The sequence below is a fragment of the Emericellopsis atlantica genome, assembly GCF_019669845.1.
Source record: "Emericellopsis atlantica unplaced genomic scaffold F5Z01scaffold_59, whole genome shotgun sequence".
Lineage (NCBI taxonomy): Eukaryota > Fungi > Ascomycota > Sordariomycetes > Hypocreales > Bionectriaceae > Emericellopsis > Emericellopsis atlantica.
In genome coordinates, this window is record NW_025764761.1 from 31,834 (window position 1) to 49,508 (window position 17,675).

At 54.0% G+C, this 17,675-nt stretch overlaps 6 protein-coding genes across 6 annotated transcripts; 3 read left to right on the top strand and 3 right to left on the bottom strand.

Moving 5' to 3' along the window:
• The first annotated feature begins 870 nt into the window (after nt 1-870).
• On the top strand, nt 871-2,066 carry F5Z01DRAFT_474590 (uncharacterized protein). Its single transcript, XM_046260025.1, has 3 exons — nt 871-1,264; nt 1,316-1,753; nt 1,809-2,066. The coding sequence occupies exons 1-3, from the start codon at nt 1,152-1,154 to the stop codon at nt 1,873-1,875; spliced, it is 618 nt and encodes a 205-aa protein (XP_046113515.1). The 5' UTR covers nt 871-1,151; the 3' UTR covers nt 1,876-2,066.
• Nucleotides 2,067-3,081: 1,015 nt separating this feature from the next.
• On the bottom strand, nt 3,082-5,985 carry F5Z01DRAFT_474429 (serine/threonine-protein kinase Sgk2). The gene has a single exon (XM_046260023.1). The coding sequence runs from the start codon at nt 5,750-5,752 to the stop codon at nt 3,458-3,460; it is 2,295 nt and encodes a 764-aa protein (XP_046113516.1). The 5' UTR covers nt 5,753-5,985; the 3' UTR covers nt 3,082-3,457.
• Nucleotides 5,986-7,336: 1,351 nt separating this feature from the next.
• F5Z01DRAFT_732084 (acyl transferase/acyl hydrolase/lysophospholipase) lies at nt 7,337-10,523 on the bottom strand (the record flags this gene model as incomplete). The annotated part of the gene is made up of 4 exons (XM_046266713.1): nt 9,440-10,523; nt 8,817-9,386; nt 8,400-8,768; nt 7,337-8,205 (listed from the first exon to the last, which is right to left on the bottom strand). The coding sequence occupies exons 1-4, from the start codon at nt 10,443-10,445 to the stop codon at nt 7,337-7,339; spliced, it is 2,814 nt and encodes a 937-aa protein (XP_046113517.1). The 5' UTR covers nt 10,446-10,523.
• An 893-nt stretch (nt 10,524-11,416) lies between these two features.
• F5Z01DRAFT_678554 (uncharacterized protein) lies at nt 11,417-12,156 on the top strand (the record flags this gene model as incomplete). Its single annotated transcript, XM_046265455.1, has 3 exons — nt 11,417-11,689; nt 11,743-11,920; nt 12,002-12,156. The coding sequence occupies 3 exons, from the start codon at nt 11,417-11,419 to the stop codon at nt 12,154-12,156; spliced, it is 606 nt and encodes a 201-aa protein (XP_046113518.1).
• Nucleotides 12,157-12,215: 59 nt separating this feature from the next.
• F5Z01DRAFT_631433 (uncharacterized protein) lies at nt 12,216-12,962 on the bottom strand (the record flags this gene model as incomplete). The annotated part of the gene is made up of 1 exon (XM_046261786.1): nt 12,216-12,962. The coding sequence occupies one exon, from the start codon at nt 12,960-12,962 to the stop codon at nt 12,216-12,218; it is 747 nt and encodes a 248-aa protein (XP_046113519.1).
• A 2,087-nt stretch (nt 12,963-15,049) lies between these two features.
• Nucleotides 15,050-17,196, top strand: F5Z01DRAFT_732085 (FAD linked oxidase). Its single transcript, XM_046266714.1, has 2 exons — nt 15,050-15,254; nt 15,320-17,196. The coding sequence occupies exon 2, from the start codon at nt 15,380-15,382 to the stop codon at nt 16,967-16,969; it is 1,590 nt and encodes a 529-aa protein (XP_046113520.1). The 5' UTR covers nt 15,050-15,254; nt 15,320-15,379; the 3' UTR covers nt 16,970-17,196.
• The last annotated feature ends 479 nt before the right edge of the window (nt 17,197-17,675 follow it).

Sequence of the window (17,675 nt, forward strand, 5' to 3'; positions counted from 1 at the left end):
CTGAAAGGTCAAGATGACTATCAGCCAACATCGGGAAGCCTTTACTGCAGCCGCGCTAGAACCGTCGGACCTTGCGGTCAAGCAGTTCCTTGGAGATGGGCTTCCGCGCCCAGTAGTCGCTCCGGGCCGTTTCGATGGGCCGCGCCGACGACGAATAGGACGCTTCAGGGTCGATTAATGGATCACTCGCTCGCAACCCATGAATGATGCTTGAGGAACAGTCGCGTACATCGCATGGATCAGGCCTCGAGACGGGAACACCCAGGTGAACCATCGGCGAAGGCGCCGTCCGACTGGCTAATTCTGGTGGGATGAACAAACATGTCTCATACCCCGTCTATCTAACTGGATGGAAGGCCAGGGTTCACCATTACGGCTTGCGTACCGACGCCGAAAAGTCGAAGCCGTGGCCAACTCACATCTCAGGAGGTATGGGCACCGGAGCACACCAAAGACGGCAAATTGGCTGTTGGTTCGTCCGGGGAACATGCCGTTGGTTGCTTCTTCCACCCGACTACTGTGGTGTGGGAGCTGGAGATGTCTTCTTATAAGAACGAGGCCAACCAGAATTTGCACTTTGATCAGCATCGATGGCTTTGATTATTTGCATCATGTATCAAGAAGCGCTTGGCGACTGTAATTCTGCCTTCAACGACAGAACTGTTGAAACACCTGGAATATGGACAAGTTTGCTGTCGCTAGTACTCGGCCCATGCTTGGGTCTTAAGTATGATTGCGATCAGACAGTGTATTACGCTATGGCCCCCGTATCAAGATCGCAACTTGCTAACAGCTACTTGCCGACCCAGTGCGAGCATCTCCTCGAAAAACGGGAAGAACTCTCACCTACTTACATCGTTTCACACCGAACATACCGACGAACGATCGCAGGAGGTCATCCTTTCTCTGCCGCCAGTTGCAACGCTCCGGTCCCATCGAAGCTATGGAGGAAGCACACTCTGTCAGTCGATAAAAGGAGGCCGTTGCGATTCTCTTTCAACAATTTCTACAGCAAACTCAGTAATGTCTTGTGTTGATTCGGACACAACGTCGATGGCCGACGATCTTGATGTTGAGCAAATACGACGTCGAGAGCTTGCTGACGAGGATCAGTAAGTATTCTCACATGTTCTCTGCCACGCAAGATACTAATGAGAAGAAACTACGCTTTCTTCAGACTCGCGGGGAATAAATTCAGAGATAGCTGCATTCCAGGGAAAGTGAGAATCCTTTGCGCTGGCAGCGGCGCCGTAGACTGGGGACGGTATGTATTCAACACTACATGGTCGAGCTATCATTAACACATACCATGAAGACAAATAGCTGTCGAAAACCCCCTCTCGATGGTGGTGATCCTAGAAAAAGAGCCATTTTCTTCACATTTACCGCGAAATTGCACGGTGGAGGAGGGAGATATCATCGAATACCCTCGCAAAGGCTGGGACTACGTCTTCATTCGAAATTACCGAGTCGTCACCGATTGGACCCAGTACTTCAGCCATCTTCACAGTATTACCGAACCTGGCGGACGAATTGAGCTTGTGGACGTGGACGACGCACCAGAAGCTATTTGCACGTGTGCGCAGCAGCCGACGGATTGGACCAGAGCCAAATCGAAGAAATGTGGCATATGCTTGAGATATCCTTCAGTCCAGACTCGTCGCAACATGCTTGGAGTTTCTGGTTTCTCTGATTTGGCTGTTGTATATCACAACCGTCCGCGGCGGGCGCAGAGAAAGGCGGTGGTTTCTAGGTGTGTCTTTGATGTCGTTGTATCTCTTTTGACACTAACTTATGTGTGGTTATAGTGTAGCTATTATGGGCAAGGCTTATCATAGAGTGGGCATTAATTTTTTAGAAGAAATGTGGTACTAAGGCAGAAATCCAGGATACTTTGTTGTTTAGGCAGGCATTTCGAATAGCCAATCATGAGCCGCTGCAAGAACTCGTTCAACGGCCCAACAGCCACTCCGATTGAGCAATCGGATGGATGCCCCACTTTCCCCAGCCTTTCGCCTTGCCACGCCATCTCACTATACTGCTGGTGTAGAGAACAATGCCAAAAGGTGCTCGACATCTCGCGCTTGCGATTTGCAGCTCGTCTCGAGAGGCAATCGACTTCACGATCATGGAAGTGAGCATGGATTATGTGGCCTGCAGCTTGGGCGAGACGCTCACCTCGTTGTATCTCGTTATCTTGCCAAAGCCTGTCTTTCATTCTAGGTGTATTGGGAAGGGATACAGCTTCCTTTATCGTCATGGGTAGTTGTATTGGTTCTTTGAGAGTTTTAGGGTTTCCTTCATCATGGTGCCCTCCAAAAGTCGCCGCTCCTCCTGTATGTCCTTTAGGAATGCAGGCTCCTCGTTCTCCAGCGCGTGCAAGCTCTTCATCTTGTCCTCCTGCTCTCTCAACAGGCGCTCAACGCCGGGCTTGGCGTGCTGGAAAAATTGGCGAATTTGCGCGACAGTTGACAAGTCTCCGTGAGACGCTCGTGCCTCGAGGATCTGCAACTCGATTGCATGGATTTCCTTCCGGAGCTCATTGGCGGTCCGAGCAAAAAAGTCGATATCTCCCAGAACCAAGCGATGCCAGCGGCAACGTTCCTCACTCGCCGAGATACATGCCAGGAGTCGCTCCTGTAATTCGCGCTCAGCATGAAGATCCTTCTCTGCTATCAAGTTTTCAGCATCGAATGTACCGGTAGCCGACATCGCAAGGTGAGCGAGCTCAGTGATGTGCGCCAAGACGATGTAGGTGATAGCGAGTAGGCTGCGATGGGAGGGTAGACCCGATGAATCTCATGGGATGGTCAGACATCACCTCAGGTCAAAGCCTGGCTATGCTGGCTCGTACTTGCTTATAGGAAGCTGTACATGCTCATGACTGTATACAACACTCAATCTGGAGGTGGTTGATCATAGCCAGCAGATCTTGCATGTACAAGCATGGGGAGAAGTCGCCGGGGATGCTCGTCTCTGTTCCAGCAGTGGCAACACCATCTTCGTGGCCCATGCTGTCCGAGGTCTCGTAGAGCAGGTACTCAACCGTATTGTACTCCAACGTTAGTTTATCGAGGTTAACGAACTTTTTGAAATGCTGAAAGAAATTTGCGCGCATGTCATGGAACCTATCGGGGAGCTCAAGAGTCGTTATTGACTCTGCGTGGCGTTGAAGCTCACCAAGAAGCTCATGTACCTGCGTTTATCCAAAAGTAATCTTTACACGGAGCGATTATTTTAGATCTTCGTACGCAAACGTACTGTAGCTATAAAGGGAGCTATCCGAGGCGACTGTAGGGCTTGTAGGACTTGACATTCGTCACTTCTGGGTACGTAATCTGTGTATATCGCGGCTCTTACGGGCCATTCGGTACGAGCTACAGCAAAGCAACTTCGTATGGAGAGGAAGGTGGTTTTGCACATAACTGTAACGCCACAAGAGCGGTTGCAATATGTATTAGGAAATGCCTTCACACCTAAGGCTACTAATGGCCTCATCATAGGCGGCTATCACTGGTCTATAGAGTTGATCAGGCTTCCCGGTTGGGGTTCCCATGGACAACCTGGCCGTGTCTCCGAAGAGGATCTTCCTGATCTTCAGGCAAAGTGGCTTCAAAACGCCTAAAGGCTTCGGGAATTCGCCCATGATGTCTTCCAGTCCATCTACAGTCATGTGTCCTCTTTTCACATCTGCAATATCTTGAAATCTTCCAATCTCCCACTTCCGTAGACGACTCTCTTGTGGTGGTTTCTCTTGATTCGCAAGCCCATTGCGCCATGATTGACGCGCACACATCCAAAGTAAGACGTAAAAGAAGGACTCGAGATCGTGGCGGTATGTATGATCGACTCTCCGCAGCACCTCCACTGCCATGAACTGCATCGTGCCGGTCTGGTGTCGCGCTCCGCTGGGACCGCTGTCCCTCTCCTTTGCCAGGTCAAGATCAATCAGCATACCTTTAAACCCGCCTGCCACTTCGGGTTTCGTGATGATGATGTTATTTGACGAAACATCGCGGTGTAAAATGTTGCCCACTATGTAAAGAGACATGTGCGCCTTAATCGCGTCGCGCATCGCCGGAAGTAGCTCCTCGATCGTCCGGAAGTCACTGATCACCCGGCCAGCTGGTGAGATCACGAGGCAGGAGTATATCCTATTCTCCCACAGGTCCTCGCTGGAGGTGTACAAGCTTGGCCTTGTTGGGTTGGACAGTGAATGACTCATCGTTTGGAGCAGCTTCGGCTTCTGACTGCTGGACCGCAGTCTTTTAGACCCCGACGCGCTATCGGAGGTATGATCGGAAGAAGACTTGCGTTTGCCTCCGCTGCTAGTCGACGGCAAATCGTCAAAGTGAACCGTCTCATTCCGAAATCGGTGGCGTTCTCGGAATTCCAAGCCCTCCCGAAGCTCTGCGATGGTGGTGATCTGGCGGTGTGCCACAACTCTCGCCACCCCTTGAACGCCTCTCTCTTCGGCCAGCTTCAGCTGCTCCACCTCCAGCTTCCGCTTATCTGATACCCACGAGAACTTTGCAACGTTACCGCCTCGCGTCTCGAAACAGGTAGTGCCGCGACATACCACAGCCTTTTGCCGGACGATCGGCCTGCCTAGCCTAATACTTGTTTCGCCGCCGCTTGCATCGCTCAAAGTGACACAGTAATGTCCGTGCATTCGCGCGACAAACGTATCAAGACCCATCGCGGCATCATCCATTGTGGCGTACCCGACTAGCGCTCGAGCAAACTTCTCTGGCTCATCGTGGATATTGAATGTACCCGAGCTGTACGGTCCAGACCGATCGAAAATCCATAGCTCCATCATCGAAGCGCAGAGCAAGAATGCGTGAACGTATCGGCGGGTCGGTTGGTCGGTGAAGACACTTCGGACGTATCGCGTGAGTTGGAGGAAATCCTCCTTAAACCGGCTCCTGTCGTAAGACTTCTTGTGCTCTCCGATGACGAGGATATCTTTATACGTCGGCGTATTACCCGGCTGCGTGGCTGGTATTTGGAAGAAGAGATCCATCTGACCTTTCCGTTCCTTGAAGTGGTTGGCGGTTTTGGTGGTATGAAGCTTGTGAGGTGCGTCAGATAGGAAACGGTCCTCCAGAGAGCGAAACCAGACCCAGACTGGCTTCTCATCGGGAACGATAGGAAACTCCGTCCAACTCTTCCCGTTATGTGCTGCCATGACACCCTTCAGCATCGCTTTCTGTTCTCTATTCCAGCTCTCAACGTTGAAGAACTTATCCACGAAACCATCAACATTGCGAAAAGTACAATCTTTAATTTCGAAAAAGAGTTCTCTCTCGACAATGTCACGCGTTTCAGTATCGGCAAGTCGACTGGAGCTGCTTTTGACCGGTGTACCTTTGAAGGTTGCGGCGAGGCTCGACGGGGGCGTGATGTCGCTGACGGTTTCGATAATCGTGTAAACTTCTTCCCAAATGTGCACGTCAGAGGATACAATGGCGTGTTCGATGAGAGGACGGAATTGGCCGAGGTCGACCAACCCCCCCCTGATCCGCTTTAGTATGGCCAGGAGTACGGATGCCACGTCGCCACGTCCGTCAGGGGAAGGAAGGCTGAATGCCGCCGCTGACCCAACCAGGGCTGAGAGAAGACTGGCAACATCTTCCTGTTGGGGTTCGTCGGCTGTGTTGGTATCGCGTAGCTTGTCTCGAAGCGGGTTGAGAATGGCAGCTAGGGGGCGCTCCGAGATGATCTGGAGCTCCTCCTCTGACAGTGTCATTCTGGGGACTGGCGTACCAAGACCATGACTGAGTGCTCGATCAGTGACTCGGATGGTTGACTCGGGAAGTTAAGGGACTCGAGTGGGTATGTTGGACACCGCTTGAACTCGAGACTAAGGGTGGAAATGAGGAAAACACGACCTGCACTTATCTCCTTACAGCTTGTGGCTGATTGATGGCATGGCCACAGCGGTGGCCAATACGGCTTAGCGCACTGTCATAAACTCAACTTCGATTGGCTTGGATGAGCGTCACGTGCGCGGTACTGGAACGCTCACTTTGTATCACATGGAAATGACCCCTCACTCGTACGTCAGCCACAACTTCCTCGTCGCCTCACCTCCCATCGCGTCGCGTCGCAGCGCTACTCGTTGGAGTGCTCGTCTGAACTGGCATCCTCTGCATCTCTAGCTTGCACCTAACTCTGACCATGCACGGAGGGTAGTCAACATAGCCCGTATCATCGCCCCTCCTCTCTGCTATAAAAGCGGCGGACGAAAGGTCGACGTAACGACAAACACACAACCGATTACGCCGCTGAATGATAAAGCAAACTTCGGAAGTTGAAGATGGTATTCAAAGGTCCGATTTCTATGTGTCTGAGGAGCACAGCTCCTGACTGAAGGATTTGGATGAGCAAATGGCGTTTCTGAAAGTGGATTATGTTCCAGTTATACCTAAAATGTTGACTCCTCAGCGGATTGTTTGTTTCTCCTCGAGCGGCGATGCGGAGCGGGCTGCAGACGACGATACGGACGAAAAGGGTGCAGCAGCAGCAGCAGCACCCTCCTTCGCCAGCGCGATCATGTCCGCGTTGAGCGGCAGCAATGTACAGGTTACATCGGAGAGGGAGGCCCCCGTGCCGACATACGCAACGAAGCAGGAGGCTCCCTGCCCGACCAATGGTGAGTCCCCATGACGGACCACTGGCACATTAGCTATGCACACGCCAGACAGGACAGGGACCCTAACGTGCATCGGTCTTGGGGCTGTCTTCGGAGAACGTTTGGTGCAATGGCTTGCTCTCCGTCGCCGACACGGACCAAGCTCGGTAGATGTCCAGCCAGGCTTGTCAGACAAAGCGAGGCCATCGGCAGTGACCAATCAAGTTGCTTGATCGAACAGCTATTTGACGTGATAATGCAACAAGCGTAGCATAGCAGGTGTAGGGTAATTGGATCCGGGGACACCGACTGCGTCCATAAGTTGAAAAGTGCCCTGCCAAGAAAGAGAAACGATCACATTATCCGCTCGCAACCATGCCTCTCGACACCCCAGCCCCGAAAGACCGCATCGTCCTGGGTCTCATGACCTTTGGACCCCGAGCGGAGGAAGGCGCGCGCATCACCGACCTTGACACCTAGGAGATGAACGACACCTGGCTATGTGACTAGATTCGCACCGATCATTCGCCGAGTTCAACTGCAGGGTAGTCTTCGACAACGATTCAGCCAAGATTTCCAGGAGGCAAAGCGAAATAAATAGCTTCAGCTTAGATACGAAATATTCACCCCTCGGACAGATGATGATTCCATGCAATTCATAGCCGCAAGCTGTACTGAATGAATAGCACACACTGACAGCTACCGATGGTCAGCCCGACCAAAACTCACACCGAGCTTCTGTTGCTCCATGAGCCAATCGAGTGTGAATGGGGAGCCGCTGATGTCGCAAGGAAAGGACGATGGCTCCTCCTCTTGGAGCGTGATGCGACATTGTGTTGTCCGCTTCAACACGCGTAGCTCGACAGCTAGGCGAAAATTGCCCCCGCCGTCCCTGTGGGCGGCGGACACAGACGTATCCGGGGTGGTCCCTTCCAAGCAGTGGAAGGCTGAGCGCCCTGTCAGCTGCTGCAAGAACACGTCAAACTGCTCGGTGCCTGCGCGATGGCGGCAGAGGATATACCCTGTGCAGTGGTATGCACCCTTCACGAGACGCGGCGTGGCGGCTAGCTCAAAGTAGAACAGCTCAGCACGCACGCGTCGCGCCAGGCGCTCCATCTGCGGCGAACCAAGCACGCTGTCACGTGCCATCTGCGCGACGTGCGGCATGCTGCTCACGTCGTCCAACGCTGGCTGTATCCCGTCGTACTCCATGTCGAACCGAAAATAGACGCCATGGCCTTTATCCTCCTCTTGGCTCACCAGGTGTTTCCACGCCGTGCCGGCGTTTCCTTGCTTCCAAAAGGCCCGATATAGTCGCGCAGGGAACGAATCCTCCCACATCGCAGCGATCCCCGCGCTCGCCGTGGTACTGGAGCCAGCGGAACCCGTCCCCAGCGAGACGACGGTGCTTGGCTTAGGCGCCGCTGGGAAAAGAATTGCCGCCTCTTTGATGGCAATGGGGGCTGGGTTATTGTACCCGAGGCCCCCATCCTGGAATGTGCCGGCACCTTGGATGTGGTGGGCCGTGAAGTAACTGACGGCCATACTCAGTATGTGAACAAGGATCTCTGACCCGACACTTACTATGGCGCTGCAGTGCAGCAACGGAGACTGTTCAAGTCAGCACACGAGCATTCGACAGGGACCCGGACGCCACGAACATTTCCCACAGAGGCGCTGCGGCGACTCCCTGGTCGAATCGGAGGACTTCGTAGTCTGTCTGGTGTCAGCCATCTGAAAGAGCTCGCGGGATGGAAAGTACCCTGATTCTCATGATTCTCTGCGTTGTAGTTTGTCACGATGAAAGTGCTGCTGTCCTGTGCGCTCGTCAGTGTCACACCCACCAGGGTCCCCGCGCGGCTCGCTTCAGCGGAATCAACAATGCTTCGACGCGCGCCATACGCCTCCTGTTGAATGGCTTCGAGCTGGTCGGCGGCGTACTTGCAGTCGACAAGCAAGGACTTGACGAGCTCGACAGCAGGCGCCACAAAGGGTGCGGCGTGGAAGAGCGACCGCACGATGCGGGAGTAGCGAGATTCCTCGAACGCAAGCTTGGACGATGTTTCAAAGTACTCAATGCACTGGTCCACGGGCCAGCCGTTGATGCACAGCGCACATGCGATGAGGGCCCCTGTGAAGATAAGCCAGCTGGTCCGCAGGAGTCCAAGGGCACATGTACCTGAGCTGGTGCCGAAGACGACGTCAAAGTTCTGTTGGACGGGGTAGGGCAGGCCGATGGCTTCCTGCAGGACGCTGAGGAACTCGAGGGGAGCGCGACCCCTTGTGCCGCCCCCATCAATGCTTAGGATGCGTGTGGTGGCGGTGGCTGGTCGGACGCGGATGCAGGGACCAGCCGTTGCGCCGCATAGCAGACACTCGTCCGCATGGAATAGATACGGATCACCCGCATCAAGGCGGGCAAAGGTGCAGACACATGTCTGGCATACCCAGTGCCGACAGGGCAGGCAATATTGGGGTCTACGTCGAACACAAACAAAGCAGGTGCTTTCCGAGGACGGAAGCCGCTGGTGCCGTTGCACACTCGTCAACTGATGTCGATGGGCATCTCTTGCCGAATCGAGCTGCTGGAGCTGGGGGAATAGTTCCGTCATGCTACGCTCCAGCGACCGACTGAGGTCGAATGGTAGCGGCGGCATCTCCGCTGCTGCTCGGATCTCTTCCAGCTCAAGGGTGGCTTGGGCGCAGGCATCACGGTACAAGGAACGAAACACGTCCTGGGGATGGAAATCTAGGGAGCTTGTCAGTTACTTGGCCAGTGCGCTCCCAGCAGGCAAGGCGTACGGTGCATCCCAGGTGGGTACTGGTCTAGCAGGAGGCTCGAGGCGGCTGTGGGAATGGCACAGGACTCCAGCGTGTCGTCATCGCGTCCGCGGAAGAAGTTTACCAGGTGGGTTGCTAGATCGGAAGCAATGGGATTGGCCGCTCGCGCCATCTGGATCAAGTCTACCGGCGACCGTGGCGACCTACCTAGGTCCCGTGACGCCGCTTGGAGGAATGCGACGGTATGGCGAGCGGAGAAGAGAAAGCTTCTGTCGCGTCGCTCGCGATGGACTACTCGGATGGCCTGGTAGAGTTTCTGACGAAGAGTTCCTAATTGCTTTCTCTGCCACATCCCGCGTTGGGTTGGTGAGAATGTTACGATGGTGATGGACTGAAAATGACGAGTCAGCGATGCAGGGCCAGCCGGCTGGCCCATGCGAGCTACTTCAACACGCATCCGTTGGCCGTGCTCCCTCGGCACCACGACAATCAACACCGGACGGATGGGCGAGGTTGATGACCGCTCCCTCGCAGTCCAAGAGGCCAGGCACTCTATGGCGCGGTCAGGCCCGCCAATGTCAGCAACGAATAGACATGCCACATCGACAAAGGGAAAGACGAATCTCTGGTAGACTTCGTCGGCTGCCGGGACTGCGTGGTGCACATCTGCAGGCAAGTAGTCTTCGTCGGTTTCGTGGCACCGATATGATTTTGGTGCCGAGGGCAGCCGATTGTGGACGGGCAGGTCCCCATCGGCGACGAGGACTGGCTGAGTGGCACGGGCATGCGAGATATGTAGATGGATCTCACCGTGGTGTCTCGCATTACTGGGGTGCCTGCTCCCTGGACACATGTTGTTGAGAAAGAGGGACTTTGTGTAGTTTCCGATCAGCACCGCGATGCCATGTGGTTCCTCTGGATCGCGAACTTGTTCGAGCAGTCGCTGAGGCCTGTCTGAGACAGCCAGCATTACCCGCCCACTTTCCTGCCGCAGCTTTGTCCATTGCGCGTGTTTGCATGCGCTCATTGAATTGTATATGCTGGTGTCGTTAGGTGTGCTGATTGGCGTTTTATATATTGCTGACAACCGCTTTTGTCCGTCGTCGCCGTCCTGACTTGACCCAGCCTGCGTACTCGGCCAGCCCGATAATGGCCCGCAGAGCGAAGCTTCCTATTCGTGCACCCGGTCTGTTTGTGAAGCCGGGATCCGGATCTGTAGGTACATGAATCTACGTTGATGATCGAAAAGAAGCCGCGCCGGCGCTGCCACAGTAGCCGGTTTTGGACGAGCGCTATAGGTACTGTCAGGTCTTTATGAGTGGGTCGTAGCCCGTCAATACAGGTGCCATTTAGCACAGTGACTTTCACACAGTCGAACACTTTCAGCGGCCGACGAAGCACAGCTTTGTGTTCGGCAACTCGCCGTCCAAATAGAGAATTTTGCAAAACACACACTGTATGGAGCCCTTCTGAACCTTCGTGTTATTCTATTCGCTAGGAAGCTGTGAATGCTCAAGACTGTCTTCCCTGATAGATGTCGTCCCTTGGAAACGCAGGGATCCAACAAATTTTTAACCAGCCGGAGCGTGCGTTACCGATGTACGGCACGAGGTCAAGACTGGCAGTGTCGATGGTTCACACCAAGTACCCAACTGGACGAGGGCATCTCTATAACCTCATGAGCAGCTAGTACTGCGCTCGAGGCAGGACAGCCCTCGCGCAGGCCGCTGCCGGTACTTTTGGGCCGAGTCACGGATACTGTACACACCAGACGGCTGATGAACGGCGGCCGTCTTGGCGTCTTGTTGGCCCAGGCCAACAAGAACCGCGCAGGCGAGGGCACGCACATGCAGGTCGGAGATTTGATGGAACGGTCATGAGCAATGGGAGACGGCTGGGCAAGAGATGCCATCCACCGGCCGAGGGCGACATGGAGCTCCTTGACCTGGCGGTCTCTCTTGGCCGGACAGCTCGGCCCGGTCGTAACAGGGTCCCAGCATGAAGATTCTCTGGGCGACCGTGTGGTTCCGCGGGCACCTCCTTCATCATCTTGACCTCCTCACTGGGACGACAATTAAAGAGTATTCACTCGTCAACGTCCAGTCCTCTCGCCGTATCCCACACGACCAGCTCGGACCCTTTCATGCGCAAGGCCCAGTCTTTGCCTGGCCACAACTACCCTCGCAGGCTGTGCTCGTCTGTCTCGCCACGTCCTCATGGCTCGATCCAGAGGAGCTCCGGCTCCTCGTCCTTCCCTTCGTCCTGTGCTTTGTCTTCTTCTTGTGACTACTCTGCTTGCACTCTTTTCCCCTGCCACAGCTCAGTTGTCCGAGAAGAACGCCGGGAGCAACGGCAGCGACAGTCTCGTGGCGGGCGAGGATCCCCAGGCCATGATCGCCAAGGCCCTCAAGGTCCTTGCCGTGGCCAACAAGGACAGATTGCACCACCCGAGCTTCATCCAGCCAGCTGCCCACCACGCTCGGTGGGCGCATGTGGGCTGGTGTCAATGAGACCTGCCTCCGAGATTCGGACAGCATGTCGCCGCGAGCGGAGACAGCTGTGCTACGATCTGCATGAGCGCAGGCGTCAACATCAATCTGTTTCTGGCTGCCAACCCGTCCCTGGGCACAGACTTGTCAGAATGCAGCGCCCGTGTGGCCGTGGGGTCGGCCTATTGCACGGGGCCGACGTACGAATGGGCCGATGCGAACGCGAACACGGACAAGGACACGAGCTAGCGCGCGCATGTATGTGTATGTATCTTGGCAGCAAAGTGTCATAGCAGACTAGCTTCCCCTCAGAACATGAAGTAATTCAAGATGCCATCTACCTGATCGGGCAGCCCCAGTTCGTCGAGGCTGGCGTCGACGTCTATCAACCCAATGCAAAGGCGAATGATAGGAATCCCGAGCCCGGCCCTGAGCCACAGCCTGCCCGTCTCGTGGCCATCCACCTGTCCATGCTCGCCAAGGTCTTGACGCTTGACGGCGGCGACCACCTTAACGTAGAGCTGGCCGCAACGCCGCATTTGGAGTCGTAGAGGTATTTTCATCTGTAGCAAGTGGTCGATCCCCTGCTGGTCGAGCATAATACAGAACTCGAACCGCCCGACTGAACGGCCGAAGTCTGCACATTCAGGCAATCGCCGGCCCTTATCGTGGTTATGCTCCATAACCCACGCGTCAAATAACTCGCCCACCGTGTCGGGCCCTACGCCATCGAGGACAGACTTATCCTGGATAACATCACAATAGAACCTCTTGGCCAAGGCCTCGTTAGGCGCGGGGTCTAGGGGAGGTTCGAGCCGGCCCCTTTTCAGCGATAGCTCGCCAAGGGCGTATTCGTTAGCCAGTGCGTGTAGGCTTTCCACAGCCTGGGGAAACGAGTCGTTGGACTCGCTTGTATAGACGGTACGGAAAATAGTAAGGCCCCATGAGTATGGGCGGTCGTGTGAGTGAGACGCTTGATTGATTCGTTCGAGGTCGCGTCGAATAGGCCGGTTAGCTTCCGTCCCGTACTTGTGCCTTTCGGGGTGGTTTGTCATAAAGAGCTCCGGCGGAATGGGCAGGAATGATTGCATAGATTCCTCTGCGGGTAGAGGCGCGGGTGGAGGCATGGTGTATAATACTCGTGTGTAGCTGATAGAGTCAGGGCGCTGAGGGGGGGAAAGAATGTTTTCGTTCATGGAAGAGGGATAGGATGGATGATTGTGTCAGACCGAAAGGGGTCGGACCGCGGTGACTAAGCAAAGAGGGGTCTGGAGATGGCTGGAATGAAGCAATTAGCACACAGAACCATCGACGACGAAAAAACAACGAACACACAGTAAAAGGCCTTAAAATCAGCCTCTTGATCATCAATTCAAATAGCCTTTTTCTAGGCCCCTAAAATCTACTATTTCCTCGATTATGCACACTTGCACACACACACACTAACTCGGGCCGACCACCCGACATGTCGCTTAACAGCGCAATACGACACTGAGGCATCTGTATCACTTCAAGCTTTCAAAGTACAAATCGTACCACCTAGTCTTTATTGACGAATCGGGATGCGATACTATGACAACGCAGCGGCGGAGAGGATGGGCTCGGCGAGGCATCACACCGGTTCATGTCGCTGAGTTCAAACGTGAGGCGAGGCACCAGCTTATCTCAGCCTACACACAAGACGGCGTCATACTTTCTCGTGTCTTCTGAGGGTCCACGGACCACGAGATATTCGAGGACTTCATCAAACAGCTGCTCTGCCATTGTGGTAGATATCCACAACCGAAATCCGTCTTAGTGATAGATAATGCAAGCTTCCATCGTGCAGATAGGCTAAGGTAGCTGTGCTCGGCTGAAAGTGTTGAGCTTCTCTTTCTTCCACCTTATTCGCCGGACCTCAACCCAATAGAAGAGCATTTCGGGGAGCTGAAGGGGTTCATGCGGAAAGAGTGGAATCAAAAGGATGGCAGATGCGGATTATTCGCTACGTTTCTAAAATGGTGCATTAGCTACGTAGGGGCTAAGCGTGAGAGCGCCGAAGGCCATTTTCGACACGCTGGTATTGCCATAGACTACCCCGACTAGCACAATGCATCTCCGCCTAGATCTACGATGTCTCCGCCCACCACTCCTCCACCATGCTCACCCATTGGTGCGCTATACCGCGGGACATCCCGTGCGATAGAAAGTATTTCACCTCTTCTTCCTGCGCCACGTGGAGCCGATCCAGGGTCAAGCGCGCCTGGAGCGTCAGCTAAGCAATAGCATAAAACTCTTCTTTCCAATCTAGACCGTCCGCTTTACCGCAATACCAGTCGCGGTAACGCTGTATAGCTATGTCGCGACACTCCACGATTTTGATCTTCTTGGCAACGGGCGTCGCTTCCACCCCTGGCATCACGTTGGTGATGTTGATGTGCGGAGTATTAACCTGCTTGCGTTTCTTTGGCGGGTTGGCTATTTTATGCTGAAGGGTGCTTCGGCACGTCGCCGTGTTCTTTTAATATACCGCCTTTCTCGATATAATTAACTAATTTCGTGAGGATATTAGTTAGAACTGCGTGATGTGTCCCTCCATTAGGATCGCGCTAACAATATGGCCCGACTTCATAACCAGCGCCAGGCACTCCAAAAGAGAGAACTTGTTCCTAGAGTGTCATTTCTGCGGCGCCCGCGTCTCCGAGGATTGCGTCCCGTTTAAGGAGTTGAGAGTTTGTCGCGCTCCTCCCGCGGGCTTTTTTTATAGCTAAGGGAATCTCTAATACCTTATAAATGAAGGTAACGTTAATCGTTACTTTCTTGCCTTTCCGCATAAGATTAGACTATTTATCGATTTGCTTATCTACTTCTTCCTAGTTAACGTCGGACCCCGTGAAACGCCTAGGTATGTCCTCTTCGCCGGGAGCGTTAATTAAAAACACGATTTAGGTCTCTTAAGCCTCGTGGGTGTTAGCTAGTCGCTTCTAGGCCACGATATCTATAATCTCAGACTTAAGTTTATCACCCTAGAATATACTAGGGTAGGATATAATATTCTGGACTATATTCCCAGTGAACTTGTGCAGCCTCGTCTTCTTCTAGTAGAATATCTATTTAAGGGTATAGGGTGGGCAGGAAGCCTTGCTCTACTTATCAATAGCATGACCGGGAGAAGAAACGTCAAATTCATAATCCTCGGGGAAAAGCCACTAGCTAGGGCTACAAACCTCGCCCATCGTAACGGGAAATACTCTCCAGGCAGAGATTAATCGGAAATAGCTTCGGAACGGAGGCAGAGAGCGTTATTGCCCGATTATGGATGCATCGTTATCCGCGATCAAAATGGTCCGTACCAAACTCTGACCTAGGTACCAAAGCGCAGCCCGATCTAAGATTCTTAAAAGCATGACGTTACGCTAATACACTTACGCAGAGCATCGCCTCTTGCCCATCGTGTTTCAACCCCCTCATAAATGATACAGCTCCCTTTATCATGAGCTCCATTAGTTCCTACGGCCATGATGACCTTTGTGAGGTACGGTCTCCCACGGAGGTTGGCTCTCCCACGACACTTGACTCTGACGAGTCACCGCCTGTGGCTGCTGGCAATGAGGGCGGCTGTCTTCGTACGGAGGATCTGAATCGTTTAATGGACGCTCTAGACGAGCGCAGCATCAAGTTTCAGCGAATGAAAGGCCAAGAGTGCCTCCCTGAGGCGATGATGCACGACCAAGGTGCGGTTGTCCCGGCGGTCGTGGTGTCTCCATCCAATGAATCGGAGGTGGTTCAAACACTACAGATCCTCACCAAACTTGACCTCTACCATGGCGGCCAGGCTGTGTCAGTGAAGAGCGGAGGCCACGGTTATTTCAACGGCGCCACGTGCGCCGACATCATGCTCAATTTGTCGACCATGAGGCAGCGCAAGATCGAGCATAACGTTCTCACATTGGAGCCTGGCTGCCTCCTGGGCCATACCATTGACCTGCTTGCCAGGAACCACAAGGCGGTGCCTCATGGAGACTGCTTTGGCGTCGGCGCGGGTGGCCATTTCACCACCGCTGGCTGGGACATCCTGCTTGCGCGCCGCTACGGTCTTGGTTGCCAGTCGGTGATCGGTGGTCGGCTTGTTCTTTGGGATGGCACGGTTTGGGACGTGGGCGACAAGGACCATCGTGATCTGCTCTACGCCATGCGTGGCGGTGCCGCCGCGGGCACCGGCGTTGTCACGAAGATCCAGCTTCGCCTAGAGGAGGAACCGGCCCTGGCCACGTGGCAATTTGCTTCCGTCACGAAAGACGACCTGAAACACAGACTCGTAGCGCAGCGGGTATTTCAACGAGCCGAGAGCCTGCCCCGGGACATCACCGTCTCGCTTCGCTTTCACTACGAGCTCGGGGAGGACCAGCCCTCGTGTTCTTTCAATGTGACGAGCCTCTTGACGGCCAAGGAGACTCTTCAAAAGCTAGAACGGCATTTGGGTCCTGAGGTGTCCGAGCTGGTGTCTGATCTGACCCGATGGAATGAAGGGTCGTTGCTGGACTTGCGTCTGATACCCGCGTCGGACACGCTGCTGAAGAATCCCCAGATGTTGGCGGAGATGACTGCCCGCTCCCTACATGACAATCCACGGTTGTACTGGAGTGAACAGCAGTGCTTGCGCGAGATGGAGCGATCTCACCTTCTTTCGCGCTCGTACTGGGTCACAAATGACTGCGATGACATGTTCCTTGCCATACAGGACGCGTTTGCATCTGCACGGCATCACCCATGTCGAGAGCGCATGTACGTCTTGGTTGTCTTGGGAGGTGGTCGGATGCTGGACTCGGATCTACCATGCGCGATGCCGCTAGGCCAAGTGCTCGCCCGTTTTGAGTCGCACTGGCTCAGGTCGGAGCATGAAGGATGGTGCCACCAATTTGCGCAGAACATCTCGAACATCATTCAGTTGCATGAGGATCCCGTACCACATCGACCCTACCGAGGCGATATCTGGTTGCCGGAGCAGGCGAGTGATATCGTCTTGGACAATATCTCGGCAACATACGATACCCGGGTTGCAGAGGACCGCGCTACATCCTAGGTGTCAGAAGCAGGAAAGTATGTATCGACTATACTGCGATTTGATTCAAGTACGGTTATAATCGAATCAGTGGATACTTCGATAGCGAGACTACTGGCTTCACTAGCGTTGGCCGCAGGGAGGAGTATAGGATTCAGAAGGAAAATCCAGAGCTCGGTACTTGATAAGCAAACAGCGCGTAGCATCAACCCCCTGTATAGCTGGAGTCTTGCCTGGCATCCTATCGGAAGGCACAACGCAAGTACTCATATAATCTTCATTTAATATGCCACGAACCCTTTCCAACCCCCTCGAGGACATACTTGTCACCGATTTACGAGGCTGCTACCTGATCGTTGGAAGTCCCGATTGCTGTATGGAGTATGTGATGGAAAGACACCTGCTAACTTGGCAGTTCTGCTCGATATTAAGGAATGATTGCGTCTTCCTAGAATCGTGCTGAGTTTTGGCCCTTAAAGAGGCAGCAACTCATCATGATGAATTGAGTGTGGAAGCAAAAAGTCCGCCTAGCTTATCGCAGAGCTTCGACAGCCCTGAATACCACGAGCTACCCGTCTCACACCGTCCTTGCCGTAGTTGTACGCCCACTGCAGCCCGCCGTTCACATAGAATGCGGGAAGACTAGTACGTATCTCCTGCACGAACTTCTGGAAAGGATCACAATTCCGCTGTGTTGATACTTTCTGCGCCAAGTGGCGGCGGTAGA

Bases quoted from the DNA above. Each gene is read 5' to 3' on its own strand.
- F5Z01DRAFT_474590 (XM_046260025.1), top strand. From the start codon at position 1,152: ATGAGAAGAAACTACGCTTTCTTCAGACTCGCGGGGAATAAATTCAGA. The intron at 1,265-1,315 runs GTATGTATTCAA...CATACCATGAAG, and splicing joins GGCGCCGTAGACTGGGGACG to ACAAATAGCTGTCGAAAACC. The intron at 1,754-1,808 runs GTGTGTCTTTGA...GTGTGGTTATAG, and splicing joins AGAAAGGCGGTGGTTTCTAG to TGTAGCTATTATGGGCAAGG.
- F5Z01DRAFT_474429 (XM_046260023.1), bottom strand. From the start codon at position 5,752: ATGACACTGTCAGAGGAGGAGCTCCAGATCATCTCGGAGCGCCCCCTA.
- F5Z01DRAFT_732085 (XM_046266714.1), top strand. From the start codon at position 15,380: ATGAGCTCCATTAGTTCCTACGGCCATGATGACCTTTGTGAGGTACGG.